Source organism: Thalassophryne amazonica, chromosome 6 (genome assembly GCF_902500255.1).
Source record: "Thalassophryne amazonica chromosome 6, fThaAma1.1, whole genome shotgun sequence".
Classification (NCBI taxonomy): Eukaryota; Metazoa; Chordata; class Actinopteri; order Batrachoidiformes; family Batrachoididae; genus Thalassophryne; species Thalassophryne amazonica.
The window spans coordinates 97,999,256-98,017,931 of NC_047108.1; the positions used below are offsets into that span (position 1 = coordinate 97,999,256).

An 18,676-nucleotide genomic window follows, 5' to 3' on the forward strand; every position below is an offset into this window, starting at 1 on the left:
TCCAAGTCATTTGTGTGCAATGAAAATACTTTTTTTTTAATCTGTTTTGGCCCCTGGAAAAGCCGGCAGGCTTTGTATTGGTTTCTCCTCCGGCAGAGTGCAGAAGTATTCTTTTTTAAAATTTCTGTAATATTTCACAGTAACAGAATGCCAAATCTGCTACCACTTTGTAGACTTGGAGATCTTGCCATCACAAACTTAAAAAAAAAAAAAAAAAAAAAATTATAATAAATAAAATACACAACAAATAGGTTTCATAAATAAATCCAACATTGCCGTGCACATAAGTGCCAAAATAAAATGACAGATTAATGACGTGACATTTAAAAAATAAATAAATAAATCATCTGGATCACGGGGAGTTAAATAACAAGCATGCGGCTACATTTTCATCCTACATGAACTTACACATGGTACTGGACGACACACTTGCGTAAGAATTTCAGGCGGAGGAAAGCTTCTTATGAGTCATAGTCCTCTGATATTTGTACGACATTCTCTCCAATGACCCTCGTGGAAAATAAATACACATTTTGTTTCATTTAGAAAATATACAGTGCATCTTTTTTCCCCTTCAGTGTGTTATTAAAATGACATATGACACTCATTTTACATACACAAGATATTTTGCTTGCTCTCTAAAACATGCGCTTATGTACATTATTTGTATAAACATGCAGTATCAACGTGGATGAATATAGGCAAAACTACATATCAATGGGTTGCTTGATTGCTTCCATGTTGCCTTTTCTTTTAGTGTTGCTTTTTTAACAGAAAAAAAATAGATTATGCAAGATGGAAAAAGCAAATCTGACCTTGTTTATGCAATTTATATATATTAAAAAAAAAACTAAAATTTGCAACATAGAGAAAAAGAGCCAACATTCATTAAATTTCAACTAAAAAAAAGTGGATCTGTCAAAAAAAATGCTGACTGCATTTGAACTGCATTCATCTTCTTTCACTGCTTAGACTATCAAATTTTTTGTTATAGTGTTTAAAATTTAATTTAAAATTTTTAAGTTAACTGAACTTGACAAGAGAAGTTGAGATAACTTTTATGATGATTTAACAACTGCAACACAGTATCGGGACTTTTTATATCATAAACACGCATGACTGATCTACGGTTTCATGCTGAGTAACAAAAATTTCACGAAAAATACAACAGGTTATTTTCTGTCTCTTTCACAGTCTGATTAATTCATTTTGTGTCACTCATGCATTTTTTAACCCTAACCAATGGCTTTGAACCACAGGCGTTGTTGTCAGATGGCTGCACTTCCAGCATGCCATTAATCAATGATGTACATTAATTAATATTGTATGTAGGTTATGAAATGTTTATTAATACCACAGTAGTGGGCTGGCAGTGCACGTAACCTACAACGTGAAATTTCCCAGTTTGAACTCAGCTGTGCACTTTTATATTTGGCACTGTCCGTAGATCAATTATTTACGATTATGACATCAAAAAGCATGATACAGTTGTTGCATAATTATAAAAGTTGCCTGAACTTATCTTTTCAATTTCAGTCAATTTAATATTATGACAGCTCAAAAATATGTTAAGATTTAAAACAAAGAGCCTTTATGTTTTTTGTTGTTTTGTTTCTATGTATCTATTCAGGGCTCTTGTGGTCTGGTTAAATAAAAGATTTGGTTTTCTTCACAATTATTTCTACAATTACACTGAAACAATTATATTCAGTGCAGGAGCCAGCAAGCAGTGCCAGAGGGTTTTTATCAAAAGAGACCTTTTTTTAACGATACAACCTGCCTGAAGTGCCAAAAAAAATTAAAATAATAATCCAGTCTCACGTCATTTCATCACAAAAACACAGCACAGAACAAAAATACTGGCAAATTGCCACAGAACACAATAATAACCAGTAGTGCAATTCAATTCAGCAGTTAGGTTAGCTGTGCATAAAACACACATGGATCAGTGCTTTCTTCCAGACTGAATCTTTGCAATCAAGTGAGGAAAAAAAAAAATCAATCAAATCACGTGGACACACTCTCTTTTGTTTTTCTGAACATAATTAAAGCTCTAGATTCTGAGGGAACTTAAACATAGCATCTGGATTTAAAGTGCTTGAAGAATCAAAGTGTTTGAAGTTAAATAAATCTGGATAAATTTGAAAAACAAGCAAAGTGAGCAACAGACTAAAGAGAGAAACAAATAAAGAAGTGAAGAGAACAACACCGCTAAGTGGAAGGCGTCCCTGGTAGTTGGAAATTGCTTATTTTGTTACTTGGAAGGCTTGTCTCCTTTATGACTGTAAGACATTTTAGGGATTCCTTTGAAGTAAAACCCCTGTGTCAAGTCCATGACGAATGGCAGTAGCACTGAACGAGTGAGATACAGAATCGGACGCGTTTGGGAGGGTCGGTGGCGGCCTGCAGGCAGCAATCATCACCTTGTAAATATCATGTCACTGGCGGTCGGAATCGGTCATTATTGGAGCAGACGCAGCCGCTAGCAGAGTCACAAACACAATACCTAGTTTCTCTACCAGCTCAGGAACAAAGCTAATGCCAGTCGTGAGTCTCACGTCACCGCACACAATTTCGAATCCAGTGGAGCGTTTGAGTAACCCGTTTAGGAAAAAAAGGCATGGAGTTTCAGTTTTCCTCTCAGGTTTCCTGAGACGATGGGTGGGAGGGGAACTAATCAAAAAGGCAGTGTGTTTCTGGGTAACTGGATATGTGCCTACTCGCTACCCAACTCTAGGAATGTACTTCAAACTAATAAATTATCTAGTGGCAGGTGAGGAACATGGTGCACAATACACACCTAAGGAATGGACCTGCTTGTGTTATCTCTCTATTATATGGCAGTATAAAGCATTTTTATTATTAAGCACTATATTCTAAGCAAACTGTCACTAAAGGGAAGTACAATATGAGTAAATGCATGTTCAATTCCTCTATCGCCACATTCCTGTTCTTCATAGTCTGCTCTCTATTCTTATTAATGGAACCCCAATACAAAAATAGATCTAAAGGAAATCAACGGAACATCTGTCCGTCCTGTAACTTCTTTTTTTCAATCATGTCATGGAACATAATACTATCTCTTGCTGAATGGAATCTATGGAGCCTTTTAAAAGGTGGAGGTGGAACGGGAAGGGAAGTATGGTCAAGGTGTTCTCGTGGATCATACACGGATGTGTGGGATTCTGGGAGTTGATGAGATATGCGTGAGTAGGTGGAGGTGGGGACGATGTATTCTGGTTGGAGTTTACTTCTTGGCAGTCAGGGCTGCGAGGGCGCCATCCACTTCCTCCTCTGGCTGCAGTGGATGCCACTGGGCGATGGGGCGGCGGGGGTTGGCCAGCATGTCGGACCAGTGTTTCAGGCCAGCCCCTGTGGCCTTGCTTCCCACCCAGATCTTTCCAATGGCATCGTTCTTGCCAATCTTGTCATAATCCAGCACTGTGATCACGGCTTGGATTTCTGGGAGAATTAAAGGCAGTAATATTACAGCATCAAAATCACACAGTTTCATGTGTAAAAACTATGAAATCATGGATAAAAACTAAGTAAGGGTGCTTTCACAGCTGAAAGTTCAAACCTGGGCCTGCGCCAATACAAAAATACTAACAGAATAACTCAAACATGTTGAGAAAACTGAGTATCTTGCACTTATTACATATAGTGAAAGTAAAGTGTTAACTCCCAAAATGTGAATCACCGCAAATTGTGAATTATCTGCAAACCATGAATTGCAAAACATGAATACTGAAAAAATATCTCCAAAAACGTGAACGCACATCTCGCAAAACGTGAATTTCTTCATGTTTGGTGTACCGTATGTGCTTGGCTGAGGAGCCAATGGTGCGAAGTTGCCATCTGTGGGATTATGACTGCACGCACCTCGCTTTTATTGCACCATGGGGCTTCGCGCCACCTTTCGACTCGCACACGTTACCAGCCAGTTTGCGATCAAGATTTTCTGAAGTAATTGATCCATAAATTGACATCCGTAAACTACTTAAACTGAAAGAAAATGTACATCATGAATGATATTCACATTTTGCGATCACATTTTGTGGGATATTTCATTCACAGTTTGCAGCAAAATCATTAACAGTTCATGGATATTCACGGTTTGCCTAAATTTTCATTAATGGTTTGCAGATAATTCGCCATTTGCAGCAGATTCATGTTTTGGGGTTCAACAAAGAGCGAGTGATTATCCGTTGATACCACAGTGTAAAGTGAATGAGTCTCCCTGTACTAGGTATGAGAATTGACAAATTTTTATCTACTGTACATATAGCAATGTGTTTATCAATTCTGCTTATCAGTCCAATTCTTTATCAGTTCCCTATAGATTCCTGATACCTGTGTGAAAAAATATAGGACTACAACAAGTTTTTAATGTCAATGCAGCCGTTTCCCTTGTTGCTGGATGCAGATGATGCCATAAGCGAACTCACCACATGTACATTTTTGCAACACAGAAGTTTCAGAATAACACGTCAATACTGATAAGAGAAATTGATTATGTCTGAGGCATACAATTCCAATGTATTTAACATTTTGGAAAGAGCTCTCAAAGGGGAAACAGCTCATGATTCTTATTCCTACCCTGAACAGGGCATCAGTCCATCACAGACGAAGCTGGACCCAGATGTCATTAGAGTGTCTCGTGGCATGGAGAGATAAACATCCGCGTTTGCCTCACTAAATATAAAGAAATCTTTTAAGATGATTGATTACAGTTAGCCGCTTACCCTAGCCTCCTAGTCATCCAGTAGTGCTGCTGTCCACTGAGTCATTACAAGTCGAATTCCAATGAGGTACTTTGTCTTAAGGAACAACTTGCCATTCCACAGACAAACGTATACACTTCCCCTCTGTGGAGATCATCTTCATGCTACCAGACACTTCTCTTGACATTTTTCACCTGTTCGGCGGTGAAGAAGCGGTTTACTGTTAGTGCTTGTAACTGGTTAGCCTGTGATGGTGTTTGTGCTCTAAATCAAAAATGCCCAATTAACCCCTTAACACCCAAATTTATATAGCTGTATATAAAAACATGTTTTGTGTGTTTTTTGCCTTTAAGTAGATGGTAAATAATGTTGAGATTATTAAATTTCACTTTTGCCACAAAAACTAGATAGTAATATTGGTATTCTGGTAATGACTTTATGTTATAATGTTATAATGATGGTATGTTGCAAATTTGCGACAACGGGCATACAGTCAATTTGGTAAGTTGATATTTGAGTCAGAGATTGTAGCATATATGCAACAATGGGCATTAAGGGGTTAAATTTCATTTTTGACCTGAGTGAAAACATGAATCCCACTACGTCTACACATACTAACTGCAAAAATATGAAATCTCACCTTTATTGCTTGAGTTATGTCACCTAAGTTAAATGGTTTGAGGTCATTATTGACGTTCAGTTCAGTGATGGGGTTTTGCTTGTGTTTTTCTTCTGGTAGTTTGTAGATGAACATATGTTTGATTTGTGTGTGCTGTCATTTCCAACAATGTAAAAATTTAATTTTGTACAGACCTTTAGTGTAATTTGTTTCACCAAAATTTACGTTTTACTCCTTCGAAACGTTAAAAGAAAAATAAATTTGAGGACATACTATCAGTCGTATTACAGTGTGAATCAACAGAGGAGAATGTTTGCTGGCTTAGTTCAGCTCATTTTATTGCTGTCATAACAGTATTATTGTGGTATTACTAACACCAGCAACACCTTCAAATATAATATTTAAGACGAGTGCCAATTCACCAGTTCAACAGCTTTGTTGTGCGTAAAATTGTGTTGCTGCCAACAGGAAATCAGGAAAAGAGTGCAAATAATCCAGAGAGTTAATGCAGTTCCTTTTCAAAGAGACCAACATGGTGAGTAATCTGCTCGGACTTCCTGTAGTTGGTCTGACAAATCTGAGATATCCACCAAAATGATTTCCCACTATAATTAGGCTAGACTGTGGTTCAGTTTTATGGGGACAGACCACCTATTTCATTTGACCAAAAATCATCTCCAGGGCCGTTTTCACAGCTCTCAAACCAAAAAGAGAACCATGAAAGTCCCACGCATGCTGTGAAAAGACCATAACCTGATCTTTTTTCCACTCAGTTTTGAGACCAAATACCAAATCAGTTCAGAATGGTTTGAACTTTGGGTGTCCGGTCATAAGCACAATTGCTCAAAACACAATTAGCTGATTTTGTTTTAGGAAACCTGAAGGAAAGACATTCATGATTTAGGGCAGAAATTAAACCTTGAGGCATATTTTCTGCCTGAAGGATTTATAGAGGTTTTTACAGATATTTCCTCACACATGAGGAGAAGAGTTCTCTTTTTTTTTTTTTTTTTTTTTTTTACACTTAAACTTGGATTTATGGCAGAATTTTAGCATTACCTGCATTTGCTCGAGAGGAATTTCAAAGCTGAATGACTCGTTGTAATAAGGATTTAAAGTGTTCTTCTTCACTGTCGTCTTCTTCTTCTTCAGCCTCTTCCCATTCTGCAGCAGGTTAATCTTCACATAGGGATCTGAAAAGACAGTCTTGATGAGATGAAACAGGGAGACAGATCATTTTTTGGTTCAGATGTGATTGTGCTGATGTTGAAACCACTGCAAGCTGCTGCATGGTGAGATGCTGCATATGTAGCAGCCCAACGTGCAGCTGCATGTGGAGCTGCTGCACGGCGAGCAGCTGCATGGGGAGCAGCTGCATGTGGAGCTGCAGCATGTGGAGCTGCTGCACGGCAAGCAGCTGCATGTGGAGCTGCAGCATGTGGAGCTGCTGCACCGGCAAGCAGCTGCATGTGGAGCTGCAGCATGTGGAGCTGCTGCACGGCAAGCAGCTGCATGTGGAGCTGCAGCATGTGGAGCTGCTGCACAGCAAGCAGCTGCATGGGGGAGCAGCTGCATGTGGAGCTGCAGCATGTGGAGCTGCTTGCACGGCGAGCCAGCTGCATATGGAGCTGCTGCACGGCAAGCAGCTGCATGTGGAGCTGTGCATGTGGAACTGCTACATGTTGGGCTGCAAGGCAACCTACAGAATGGCAAGCTGCTGCACGGCAACCACTGCAGTGTCAGCATGCGAGCAGAGAAGGCTCACCCTAATGGTTTTGCTCCAGGCTGTAAAACATTTTACACACAGCAAGATGCATGCAACATCAAAATCTCACAAACCAAAATTAAACCAAAGACACTGCCACTGCATACCTGACAGCCCACCCACATCCATCTTCTTTAGGTTCTTGGCTTCCAGAATACAGATGGTGAGTTTGCCAGCAGTGGGAACATAACGCAGAGAGATACAAATGTCACCCAGCTTCTCCGGCTGTGATGGACGAGGAGAAGAACATAAAAGACTTACGTCCTTTTTTTGCTGCTTAATGCACAAAACAAACACACTATGTCCGTCTAAATGCTGTTATAAATGTATTAAAAATACACATACATACATGGGCTGTGTCATCATCATGTCTTTTACAAAAGTTAATGTTAGCATGAGTTAACAGTTATTTACACAAAGAGCCAACTTTCACATTTTTGCCTCTGTTCACCATCACACTGGAGTAGAAAGGAAACAGTTAACATGCACGTGTGCTGGAGGCTTTCAGCTTTCATTCAAGGGCTTCAATGAAAACATCACATGAACCATTTAGGAATTATAATTTCAGTTTAACATCATGAATTTTTAGCTGCAGCTTCACAGAAGGCACATGGGAGACTCGAGCCTCGGTTTGTTCTGTTTTTCTTTTATGTTCCACTCCATGATGAGTGTGTTACTAGTGGTGCAACACGACAAATGTTTCTCCAATCACAGCCACAGAAGCCAATAAGACTTCCAGCAATGTCTGGATGTCTTGGTGACTTCCCTCATCGGGCTTCTTATTAAACAGTCTCTCGCTTTTTGACAAATGTCCACTCCGGACAGATTTACTACACAGTACCATACTGTTTATAGACTTGAAAATCTTCAAATATGCCTGAAGAAAACTGGTTGTGTCTCACTGGGTTCTGTACATTGTATGTTTTGTTCTGTTCGCAGGTGCAGTTATAGTTATTTTACCTCCTTGCACAAATTACGAACATGTGAGACATAAATTAGTTTTTTTTTTTTTTAAGAGAAATTCTGCTAAACAGTCGCTAGCTGCATGACACTGACCTCTTCTTGATCTGCACTGTCCAGGTCTCTCCAGCTCCTCGGATTGGCTTTGCCAGATCCAGGGTATTCATGGGTATTTAATCTCCCCGATGACGTCATGTTTTGAAAAGCGGTCAAAGTCGTAGACTGACATCACCAGAGTTTTCCCGCCCATCTCTTGGAATGGAATCTAGAGGGGGGAAAAAAACACTCATTCCCCATTTTATTAATTTACTCCTGGCCAGATTTGGTTGGATTCTGATCTTCCACTTTGCTCATGTGATTGCTGACAGTGACAAAGCAGAACTTGACACAAATGTTTGCTGTGACTCAGGTTGCCTGATGCTATGACGTGCTGTTAGAAGAGACTTTGTTTCTCACAGAGCTGTGTCAGCAGGCTCCTCAAAATCAATTTTATACCAAATTCTCCTTCAACATTTCTTCTGCGTTCTATCAATCCTGGCCTGAAGAAAAATCAGAATCTAATCCACTGCTAAGATTGAAAAAAAAAGAAAGAAAGAAAGCTATGGGGAGCGGTTCACCTTTAACCAGTCACATCTGTCCATCAAACAGAGACAGGAGCACATTTTTTTGAACAGTTTGAATAAAGGCTGTTTCAGCTCACCTTGAAGGTAAAGGTCTCATTGAAGACGGGGTTGAGTGTTTTCTTGTGAACCTTTGTGTCAAACTTCTTTTTCTTGTCGGGGAGGACGTAGACCTTAACGTAGGGGTCAGAGGTGCCACCACTGTCCATGGAGAGGAGGTCTGCTGCCTGCAGGATTCCCACAGTCAGCTGGACAGAGGCCAGAAAGACACTGTGAGCAGCTCAGTACAAACATTCAGCCACCATTTTATGCATTTGATTTTACTGGCAATCTTATATACAGTTGTATGGAAAGGTTTGGGCACCCCTGATAATTTTCATGATGTTCCTTCATAAATCATTGGTTGTCTGGATCAGAAATTTCAGTTAAATATATCATATAGCAGATGAACACACTGATATTTGAGAAGTGAAATGAAGTTTCCAGTATTTACAGAAAGTGTGCAATAATTATTTAAACAAAATTCGGCAGGTGCATAAATTTGGGCACCCTTGTCATTTTATTTATTTGAATACATTTAGCACTAATTATTGGAATACAAAATTGGTTTTGGTATTTAAGGTGGCCATTTGCAAATGTTTCCCTCTTTGCATCTCTTCTAATGAGTGGCAACATGGGAGCCTCTAAACAACTCTTAAATGACCTGAAAACAAAGATTGTTCAACATCATGGTTTAGGGGAAGGATACAAAAAGCTATCTCAGAGATTTCAGCTGTTAGTTTCCACTGTGAGGAACATAGTGAGGAAATGGAAGACCACAGGCACAGTACTAGTTAAGGCCCGAAGTGGCAGGCGAAGAAAAACCTCAGATAAGCTAATGCGAAGGATGTTGAGAACAGTCACAGTCAACCCACAGACCTGCTCCAAAGACATATAACATGATCTTGCTGCAGATAGTGTCTCTGTGCATCGTTCATCTATACACTGCATTTTGCACAAAGACATGCTGTAATGCAGAAGAAGCCTTTTCTGAGTGCACACCACAAACAGAGTCGCTTGAGGTATGCTGAAGCACATTTGGACAAGCCAGCTTCATTTTGGAATAAGGGGCTATGGACTGATGAAAGTAAAATTGAGTTATTTGGATATAACAAGGAGCGGTATGCATGGCTGAAAAAAACACAGCATTCCAAGAAAAACACTTGCTACCTACAGTAAAATTTGGAGGTGGTTCCATTATGCTGTGGGGCTGTGTGGCCAGTGCAGGTACTGGGGATCTTGTTAAAGTTAAGGGTCACATGGATTCCAGTCAATATCAGCAGGTTATTGAGAACAATGTTCATGAATCAGTGACAAAGTTAATATTGCGCCGGGGCTGGCTCTATCAACAAGACAACGACCCTAAACACTACTCAAAATCTACTAAGGCATTCATGCAGAGTAACAAGTACAATATTCTGGAATGGCCATCTCAGTCCCCAGACCTGAATATTATTGAAAATCTGTGGTGTGATTTTACGCAGGCTGTCCATGCTCAGAAACCACAAACCTGAGATGTTTTGTAAAGAAGAATGGTCCAAAATAGCTTCAAACCAGAATCCAGACTCTCATTGGAAGCTATAGGAAGCATTTAGAGGCTGTTATTTCTGCAAAAGGAGGATCTACTCCTGTGTGTGTGTGTGTGTGGGGGGGGGGGGGGGGGGGGGGGGTTGTCTCCAGCCCATGTGTGGGGTAAAGTGGTGGAGTGTGGGGTGAGACCTGTATGACCTGAGTGGGACAAATGAAACCTGAACACTAATCGGTTAACCTCAGGTTGGGTGTTTAGCCAGTACTGCCAACTTGGTGACTTTCTCGCTAAATCTGGTGACTTTCCAAACTCTCTTGATGACTTATTTTCTCAAAAGCCACTAGCGACAAATCTAGCTACTTTTCTGGTATTTGGCGACTCAAAAGTGAAAGCACGTATTGATCTAGAGATCTCTGTTCTCACCAGGCAGCAGTGGTTCTCCTTGTCTCCGCCTCCGCTGCAGCTAAGAATCAATCTTTTGTCTCTCCCACAATGTTTTTTTTTTTTTTCAAAATTGTATTTCAACGTTAAAGGTTACTTTGTTTGTACCAAAAGGTAAATTTTACATTAACAGTAATCAAACAAAGGACAAGGCCACAATACCATCCACAGTATTATCATTATCTCTTATAGAAAGAGATAGAAAAAAATTAAATAAATTGTACAATACAAAAGTAAAGGGTTTCTTTAATATTAATTCTCTTTAAAAAAAAATTCCTTATAGAACGTGACAGTTTTATGACATTAGGGAGAATATATAAGCTTAATACTGCTTATAGTATATTGATCAAATTCAGCCAGAAGTCTGTGAAAATTCCTTTTCAGTAATCTGCATTTATGAATATGGAATTTGCAAATAATATTCAAATTAGCCGATGACATTATTTAGCGACTTCTGGTGACTTTTAGGACAGCCAATAGCTACTTTTCTTACTGATGAGTTGGCAGCACTGTGTTTAGCACATCATATTTTGGGGGGCTGAGTGGTAGGTACCTCAAATGGCTTTGGTGTGGCCATTAAAAACTAGGACCGGCTTATTGTGGATTAACTCAACCTAATGTCTTCAAGCTACCGATAACTGCTACAAATGCTAACACTGTTAGCATCTTTCCGACAAGCTGAGCTAATGACTGATATAGGTTTGGGTGTTTATTACATCTTATTTTGAACGGCTGAGCAGTGGTTCTCATAATAGTTTAGCTTTGGTGTGGTCATTACAATTTATGGCCCGTTTATTTCCTCAGTTATCACGTATTAATGATGTAATGTCATGAAGCTACTGACAGCTGCTATTAGCATTACATGATAATTTCACTTGAAGCAAATATGGTGCACACACGTGTTAGATGATCCTTTCTGGGAATTTAGCACACAACAGGCCATATAATTACAGATATTTGTAATACAATGCTCAAAAAAATAAAAACAAAAAAGACACCCTTCACAGCAGCCTGCTGAGCCAATGGCCGGCCACAGTGTCAATGCATGAGCACAACAAACAAACAAAAAACACCAACACACCAGCTGCCACTCAAAGCAGCCATGCCCCTAATGGGCTTTAGTGAATGTGAGAATGATCATGATGATCATCAGGGGAGGTGATGGTCTAGTGGTTAAAGTGTCAGGCTTGAGACCAGAGGATCCTCGGTTTAAATCCCAGCCTGACTAAGCCCCACCCTCCCAGCCTCACTAAGGGTCCTTGGGCAAGGTCCTTAAACCCCTAGTTGCTCCCAGTGTGTAGTGGGCTGCCTTGCATGGCAGCAGCCTCACATCGGGATGAATGTGAGGCACTGATGTGTAAAGCACAGTGAGCGTCTGATGCAGATGGAAAAGCGCTATATAAATGCAGTCCATTTAAATTGTCACTGGTTTTGATCTTTCATGTATTTTGATCCAACATATTTTTATTTACTAGCAGAATTTATCAGCCTACTGAGCAACGGTACATTCAAAGATTTTCTGTTTTCCCATAAAAAAAGAAAAAAAATGACAGCACCCATATTATTGGCCAGTATTTACAGTCTTTTTTTAACATTTGATTCTCTGACTAATATAATATGGCCACTGCATTTATTTATTTAATTTTTTTGCATCATGCATTCGAACCAGTGTGTATTTCTGCTTGTTTTTAACTCTTACCATCTACTAACTGTATTTAGGATGTCTTAAATGCAAAGGATAAATTTCATTTTATTTATCCATGTATGTACAATGATTGCAAAGCAAGAAAATTTCAATTTCAATTTCAATTTATCACGCCAGACAACTTGGGTGCTACTTACCTTGTTTTCTTGGAAGTCATAATCAATGGAGTACTGTAGCTTCCCGAGTTTTTCCTTCTCCTTCACCTCCTCCTCTTTCTCATCTCCAGTCAGTCCGGGTTCAATGTCGTCTTCTTCGTCATCGTCGTCCTGCGGTTTCTGTGCAGACAGAAGGGGACAGTAGGAACAGGAACAGGTGAGACGACGACCTCGACACGTGCTGAGCGCCAAACCTCGGCCAGTCAAGGTTAGTCACAGCACCTACCTGCCACTTACCCCTGCTCACCCCGGTGTTACTAGTGCAGTCTGTTCATCCATGACCACAGTTGCAACCTGACTTGATTTCACTATTTCATGGGTGACACCATTTTCTGTGTTTCATGAGAACCTCTAAGAGAGAATTTCTGCTGGATTTCAGTGTGTTGTCAAAAAATGTTTCCACAGAACTTTATTTTGTTACATAATGAATGAAGAGAGAGACAGAAAAAAATAGTTAATACACAGGGTGGATGGAAAAACAGGAACATTTTTTTTTTTTACTGTAATGTAACAGACCGCCAATGCTGTCCAATTTTCATCATGTCCTTTTCCAAAATGTGAATATTGGCAGATGTAAATTAAAACTGACTTCCAGTTGGATTGTGAACTAATATGACTAACTTGCTTACTTTGCTGTCGCGGTGATTTATGAGGGTGGATAAAATAAGAGAAATGAAACAAGATATCCTGTTTGAGATCACGCATTTATCTACACAAATCCCAAATATGACAATCAATCCAAAAAAAAGTTTCAAAAACATAGACCACACAAAGAAAAACTGCACACATTAACTGGGTATACTGACAGAAACATCATGCAGTACTTTCACAACCATATCAAAGAAACATTACATTTACATTCTCAAAATCAAAATTCAATATTTCTTTCTATGGTGTAAGATTAAGGCCAGTGCTGAGATTTTATAGTGAAACAACTTTCGGAATCAAGTTGTACCAATGAGAGATAATCTTTAAAATATGAAGTGAATATTGTAAAATATAAAGCTTAATATTTTGAAAAGTCATATTGTTAGGAGAATAATGTCCCTATTGTGCAGGACTATGTCACTCTATTTCTTTAAAGAACAGAAGTGAAATTATTTCCTAATACTTATAACTTTGTTCCAGAAGACAAACTGTGTATTTGTGAAAGTCATTAAGCTCTTATTAAGACATGATTTAATAGCTTCTCATCCATAACACAGTGTTATTCAGTGAAATACCTTCAGACTATTAAGAGCAATGTTGTGGTGATTTCTTGTGGCAGGAATGGGCATTTCTTCACAAATGGACTTTATTCCTCCAAAAACAAATTATCCAAAAGATAAAACACCTAGCCATAAGTAAGTGCCTAATATTATTTTGTGTATTAAATGTGCTGCTTTACAATGATCTTGAGCTCTGATTTGTAGCTTCCAGCAGGTGGTGCTGCTGTGCTGCACAGCACATATTTCATTTTATTATTATACATTGTGTAATATATTATACACACACACATATATATATATATATATATATATATATATATATATATATATATATATATATATATATATATATATATATATATTCCATATCTTGTTTGACCTTTGGTAAACCCATTTCTAACACCAAAACAGTGTCAACATAATAAAAATGTATATTCACCAAAGTTACAAAGAATTTCTGAAAACACATTTCATGTTTTCAGCATTACAACCAAATTATATCTTTTACACAGTGGTCTAGTAAAATATATGTCTCACACACAGAATGTCAAGATTGTTCTGAACATTTTGATATGCAACACATGGACATTATACTATATGCAACTACCTTTAAAGGGAAATTACTGAAAATGCTCTTGGACCCCAGAGGGTTACTGGCATTATCTGAGTGCAACGTAGGGAACAGGGCACAAAGGAGGTGTATTTAGCCACTTATTTAATTATGGGTGTGTTTGGGGCATAACGACATAAATAACATGAAATAAACCAAACTGTCATCTGTAACTACCTTTCAGAGCCACAGTGTGCTGGAGACTATTTTGAAACAAGTGAGAGGTTTTCTGGGAAGTTCATGGATTCTGTGTGCAGCCTCAAAACATGCAAGCAAAGAGCAGCCACCAAAGCTCCCTAAAGTGAAGCATGAAGGTGGTGTTTTGTATTTTTTCTAATAATGCTTACTTTTATTTTGTTTAACTGTTGTTTTCAAATCTATTCTCATGTAAATCTGGTCTCACGTTTTTTTGGGGGGTTTTTTTTGTGTGTGCTCCCGTGAGGAAATGAGTCAAATTTTCGTGACTCATTTCGTTTAAGTCACTATTACTAACCCTACTCCTACCCCTGACCCTAACCTTAACCATAACATAAGCATACTCTTTACTTACTTACTCTTACTCTTTCATGCAGCTGTCACGGAATGAATTAGAATGAATTTGTGTTGCCGTGATGAAAATGAGGCGCTTTTCGTCACAATATCACAAACCAATAAATTAATGTATATTTCGTGCTGCTGAATTATGACTTGCCGTGAGAAAAGGTTGAGTATACATGCATCATGAACCTGCTTATGTAAGGTGTATTTGAATATTGTGCCGTGTAACCAGAAATACACTGCACCTAGCATAAGACCAGGTTTTTGTTGGTCTATAGAACAAATGCTTTCTGGTGCTTCATCATACAGGGCACAAACACTGCATCTCAATATACCTTATTTTAAAACCACCACACCCATGGGCACATAGATGAGTGCAATTGCACTCACTATTTAATATGTGAAAATGAAAGCTGTGCATCCAGAAAGTATTCACAGCGTTTCACTTTTTCCACCTTTTGTTATGTTACAGCCTTTTATGTTACAAAGTTTTTTCATGTTGTCATTATGGGGTGTTGTGAGTACAATTTTGGGGGAAAAGTGAATTTACTCCATTTTGGAATAAGGCTGTGACATAAAATGTGGAAAAAGTGAAGCCTTGTGAATACTTTCTGGATGTGCACACTGTACATCTTGTATTATTGACTTGTGTTTAAAATTACAACATTAATATCATCCCAATAAAAAAATTCTCAATTCATATATTACATCTTTATTTCTTGTAACAGTGGGAGTTTAATTTAATTACTGTATTTCAACTTTAACTCATGTCTCAAAGAATTTTTCCTCAAAGCTCGATCATGCTTTACATGTATTATATTTAAGTATAATTAATAAATAGAATACATTTGCATTGTACAACATTCAAGAATATCTGTGACTTACTGTAATCCACCTGATGCTCGCTGTTTCCAATAGAGGCTGTGCTTGTGCACAGACGATCAAGAAGATTGAAAGGCCAGAGATTTAAAACAAGGCAATGACTTAATTAAATCCCTCGTAATTTTCTTTAATAAAAGCTGACAAACTTTGTAATATCTGACATCAGAGCCCTCAGACAACACAGTGGCGTAAGCTGTTAGACAATAAAAGCCAGAGAACATCTGTGGATGCTGTTTATCTCCTCCTGACAAGAGTTATCAAATACCAAATTAGGATTTATATATTTCCAGTGGTATTGTTGTGGGATTTCATTTCTGTTCTTGGAGCCAGTCTGCTGATGCAGCTAACTGAATTAGTGGAGATTGTGTTACTCCAGATAGATTTCAACTAATATTCTAAAGTGAATTAATGTGGAACATAATCACAGTCCAGATGAAAATTCAGCTGTTAACCGTGAGTGAGATAATCATCATGAATCAAGTGTTGGTGTTATCATCCATCCGGTCTGACATCACAGCGTGTCGCTATTCACTTTGCCTGAGTAATCACAGTCACAACACCGAACGACAGCAAAGTGCTCCGAGTTCATTTATTTTGGATCCTATGTAATGATAATACTTCTCGAAATAAAAAAAAAGTACTGACGTCTTGGTACGAGTAGATTTCATCTACTCGCTGATGAGCTGGAAGAGTAACAGGGCACACGTGCACACAGATAAGACGCGCACACACACACACACACAGCTGATTACATGCAGCGGACACGCGCTCACGTTCACGCGCCCTCTTCTTATTTGTAGCATTCTCTGTCTTTGCTGTGCTAAATGCTTTTTCATTCAAGCATGCCAGGCCGCACAATGCAGGACCGAACAGACAAAAACAAACAAACAAACAAAAAGAATCTCTCTCTGGAAATAAATGAAAATTAAAGACTGAAAGCCCTCAAATTTTTAAAGTCTTGATGAAATTTTTTTTTTTTACTTTTGCATGTGTGTGAGGGATCATGCCATACTAAGAATTGTAAAATGTTTTCCAGCCGTGTAGAAAAATAAAGACATTATACGTCTGAATGTTTGCCCTTTGGTTAATCTCATCAAGGTCAATTTTGAGCTCCTAATGAGGGTTTTCTTTCCCCCTAAATTAAATCACTGTAGGAGTTAAAACTGTTTTATTTGCTGAAAAAGGTGCAAACATTCTGGCTCAATATTTCTCTTCTTCATCGAATGTTTTAGGTAAGAGAGCGAGTCAGTGACTGTCACAGAATGGTGTCGGCAGCATGGGTCATCCAGGAAGGTTACTCTCAAGTCAAGTTGTGGCCATTCAATGGTTCCTACTGCAAGGACATATGCTGGCATTTGTCAAGAGGCACCAACAGCTTTTTCTCTGTCGTGGAAGTCAGAGCGCGTTTGCACCAGTGGGATGTAAATGAAATTTCAGATGTAAATCAGTAAGATTTCAGGTCTTTTCACACCACAGGACCCATTTCAGATCTTCAAATGTAGTTTTTGAAATTGTTTATAAATTCCTATTCCAGATCAGATGGTACAGAAACTACCGCACTGAGAAATCGCTAACCGCTCTATTATTATTATTATTATTATTATTATTATTATTATTATTATTATTGTGTAAGACTGAGACTTTAGAAAAAACATAAACAGTGTTGGGGAGTAAAGTTACATGTAATAGAGTTAAGTCATTTAATTACAAAATAAATGTAAGTGTAATATTGCAGTTACTGAGAATTAATGTCATTAAATTCCAGTTACTAGTTAAAATATTGGTGATTACAAAGCGATTATATGTGTAAGAATGGCATGTTCCTTAACAACCCGATGTCACGCCAAGTTTGCAATGGCATCATGAAAAGTGATTTAATCCATTAGTTTGTGATACCATCACAGAAATCTACTGTATTTTGTGATGGTATCACAAAATTTGGGGTGACACAGGTGTGGCATGGGGGGATATGGGGCTATGGTTAGGGTTAGAATTAGTCAGCAATGAGTGGGCGTGTCACGAAAATGGAATAAATTTCGTGACGGTATCATGAAAAAAAAAACATGAGACTGGGCTGGTTTCTGAACATGAGTCACCAAAACTAATCAAGAAGAAGAAATTAAAATACTTACATTACTTATTACATTTTTTTGCACAGTCACTAATAATCTGTAACCTATTACATTTCAGAAGTAACCTTCCCAACACTAACTGAGACTAATGAGAAGCTCATGGGATACTGAAATATGGCAAATGAAAAGTAATTTATTTAATTTAACTATTTCATTAATTCTCCCTGAATGCAGCAATCATTTTTCCACATTTAGGTGATCTTTGTTGGACTCAAATTTGTGGCATGACAACCATGAACACCTTGAGGAGATTTCTGAGTACCAAAGTTCCTCAAACTGCCGAGAGCTCTTTCTTTTTGTGTGTGTGTCGCACAGTCGTGGTTGCTTACGGTGCAAATGTACTCAAAGCTCTCGGTTCAGTAAGGTTTCACCTGTTATTTGACAAATGTCCAGCTTAGCCCTTGCACATGCATGTTAGTGATCTCTAGTGAGTTGCTGAGTGCACTCATCATTCAAAGGCTCGATCAACCACAGGATGAGTTTCATGTTTCAAACCATAGACATCTGCACTTGTACAAGTGTTTGTTCTGCCGTTTGGACAAAACTGCAATCTCTGGATATTCAAGACACAGCAGCTGGTGCGGCATATCAGTTCAGTGGATTTGCAAAGCAGCTTATTCGCTCCCACAAGCCTATTCCTCAAGCACCTGCAGCACCTAAGCTTGCAAAAAACTAAGGAAGCCATAGCACTCATTGTCATCACCACTGCAATCCATCCCTCCAAGCCCAGCCCGCCCCCAACCGCTCTCCC

The 18,676-nt window shown here is 38.6% G+C and overlaps 1 protein-coding gene across 1 annotated transcript in view; it reads right to left on the bottom strand.

Moving 5' to 3' along the window:
• Positions 1–2,249: 2,249 nt before the first annotated feature.
• Positions 2,250–18,676, bottom strand: part of syt2a (synaptotagmin IIa) — an 80,047-nt gene continuing 63,620 nt past the window's right edge. Inside the window, 9 exon segments of the mRNA XM_034172897.1 lie at positions 2,250–3,450; positions 3,453–3,462; positions 6,403–6,536; positions 7,216–7,333; positions 8,165–8,203; positions 8,206–8,240; positions 8,243–8,333; positions 8,769–8,936; positions 12,539–12,676. Of these exon segments, the coding sequence (XP_034028788.1) occupies positions 3,248–3,450; positions 3,453–3,462; positions 6,403–6,536; positions 7,216–7,333; positions 8,165–8,203; positions 8,206–8,240; positions 8,243–8,333; positions 8,769–8,936; positions 12,539–12,676 (936 nt within the window). The 3' untranslated portion in view covers positions 2,250–3,247.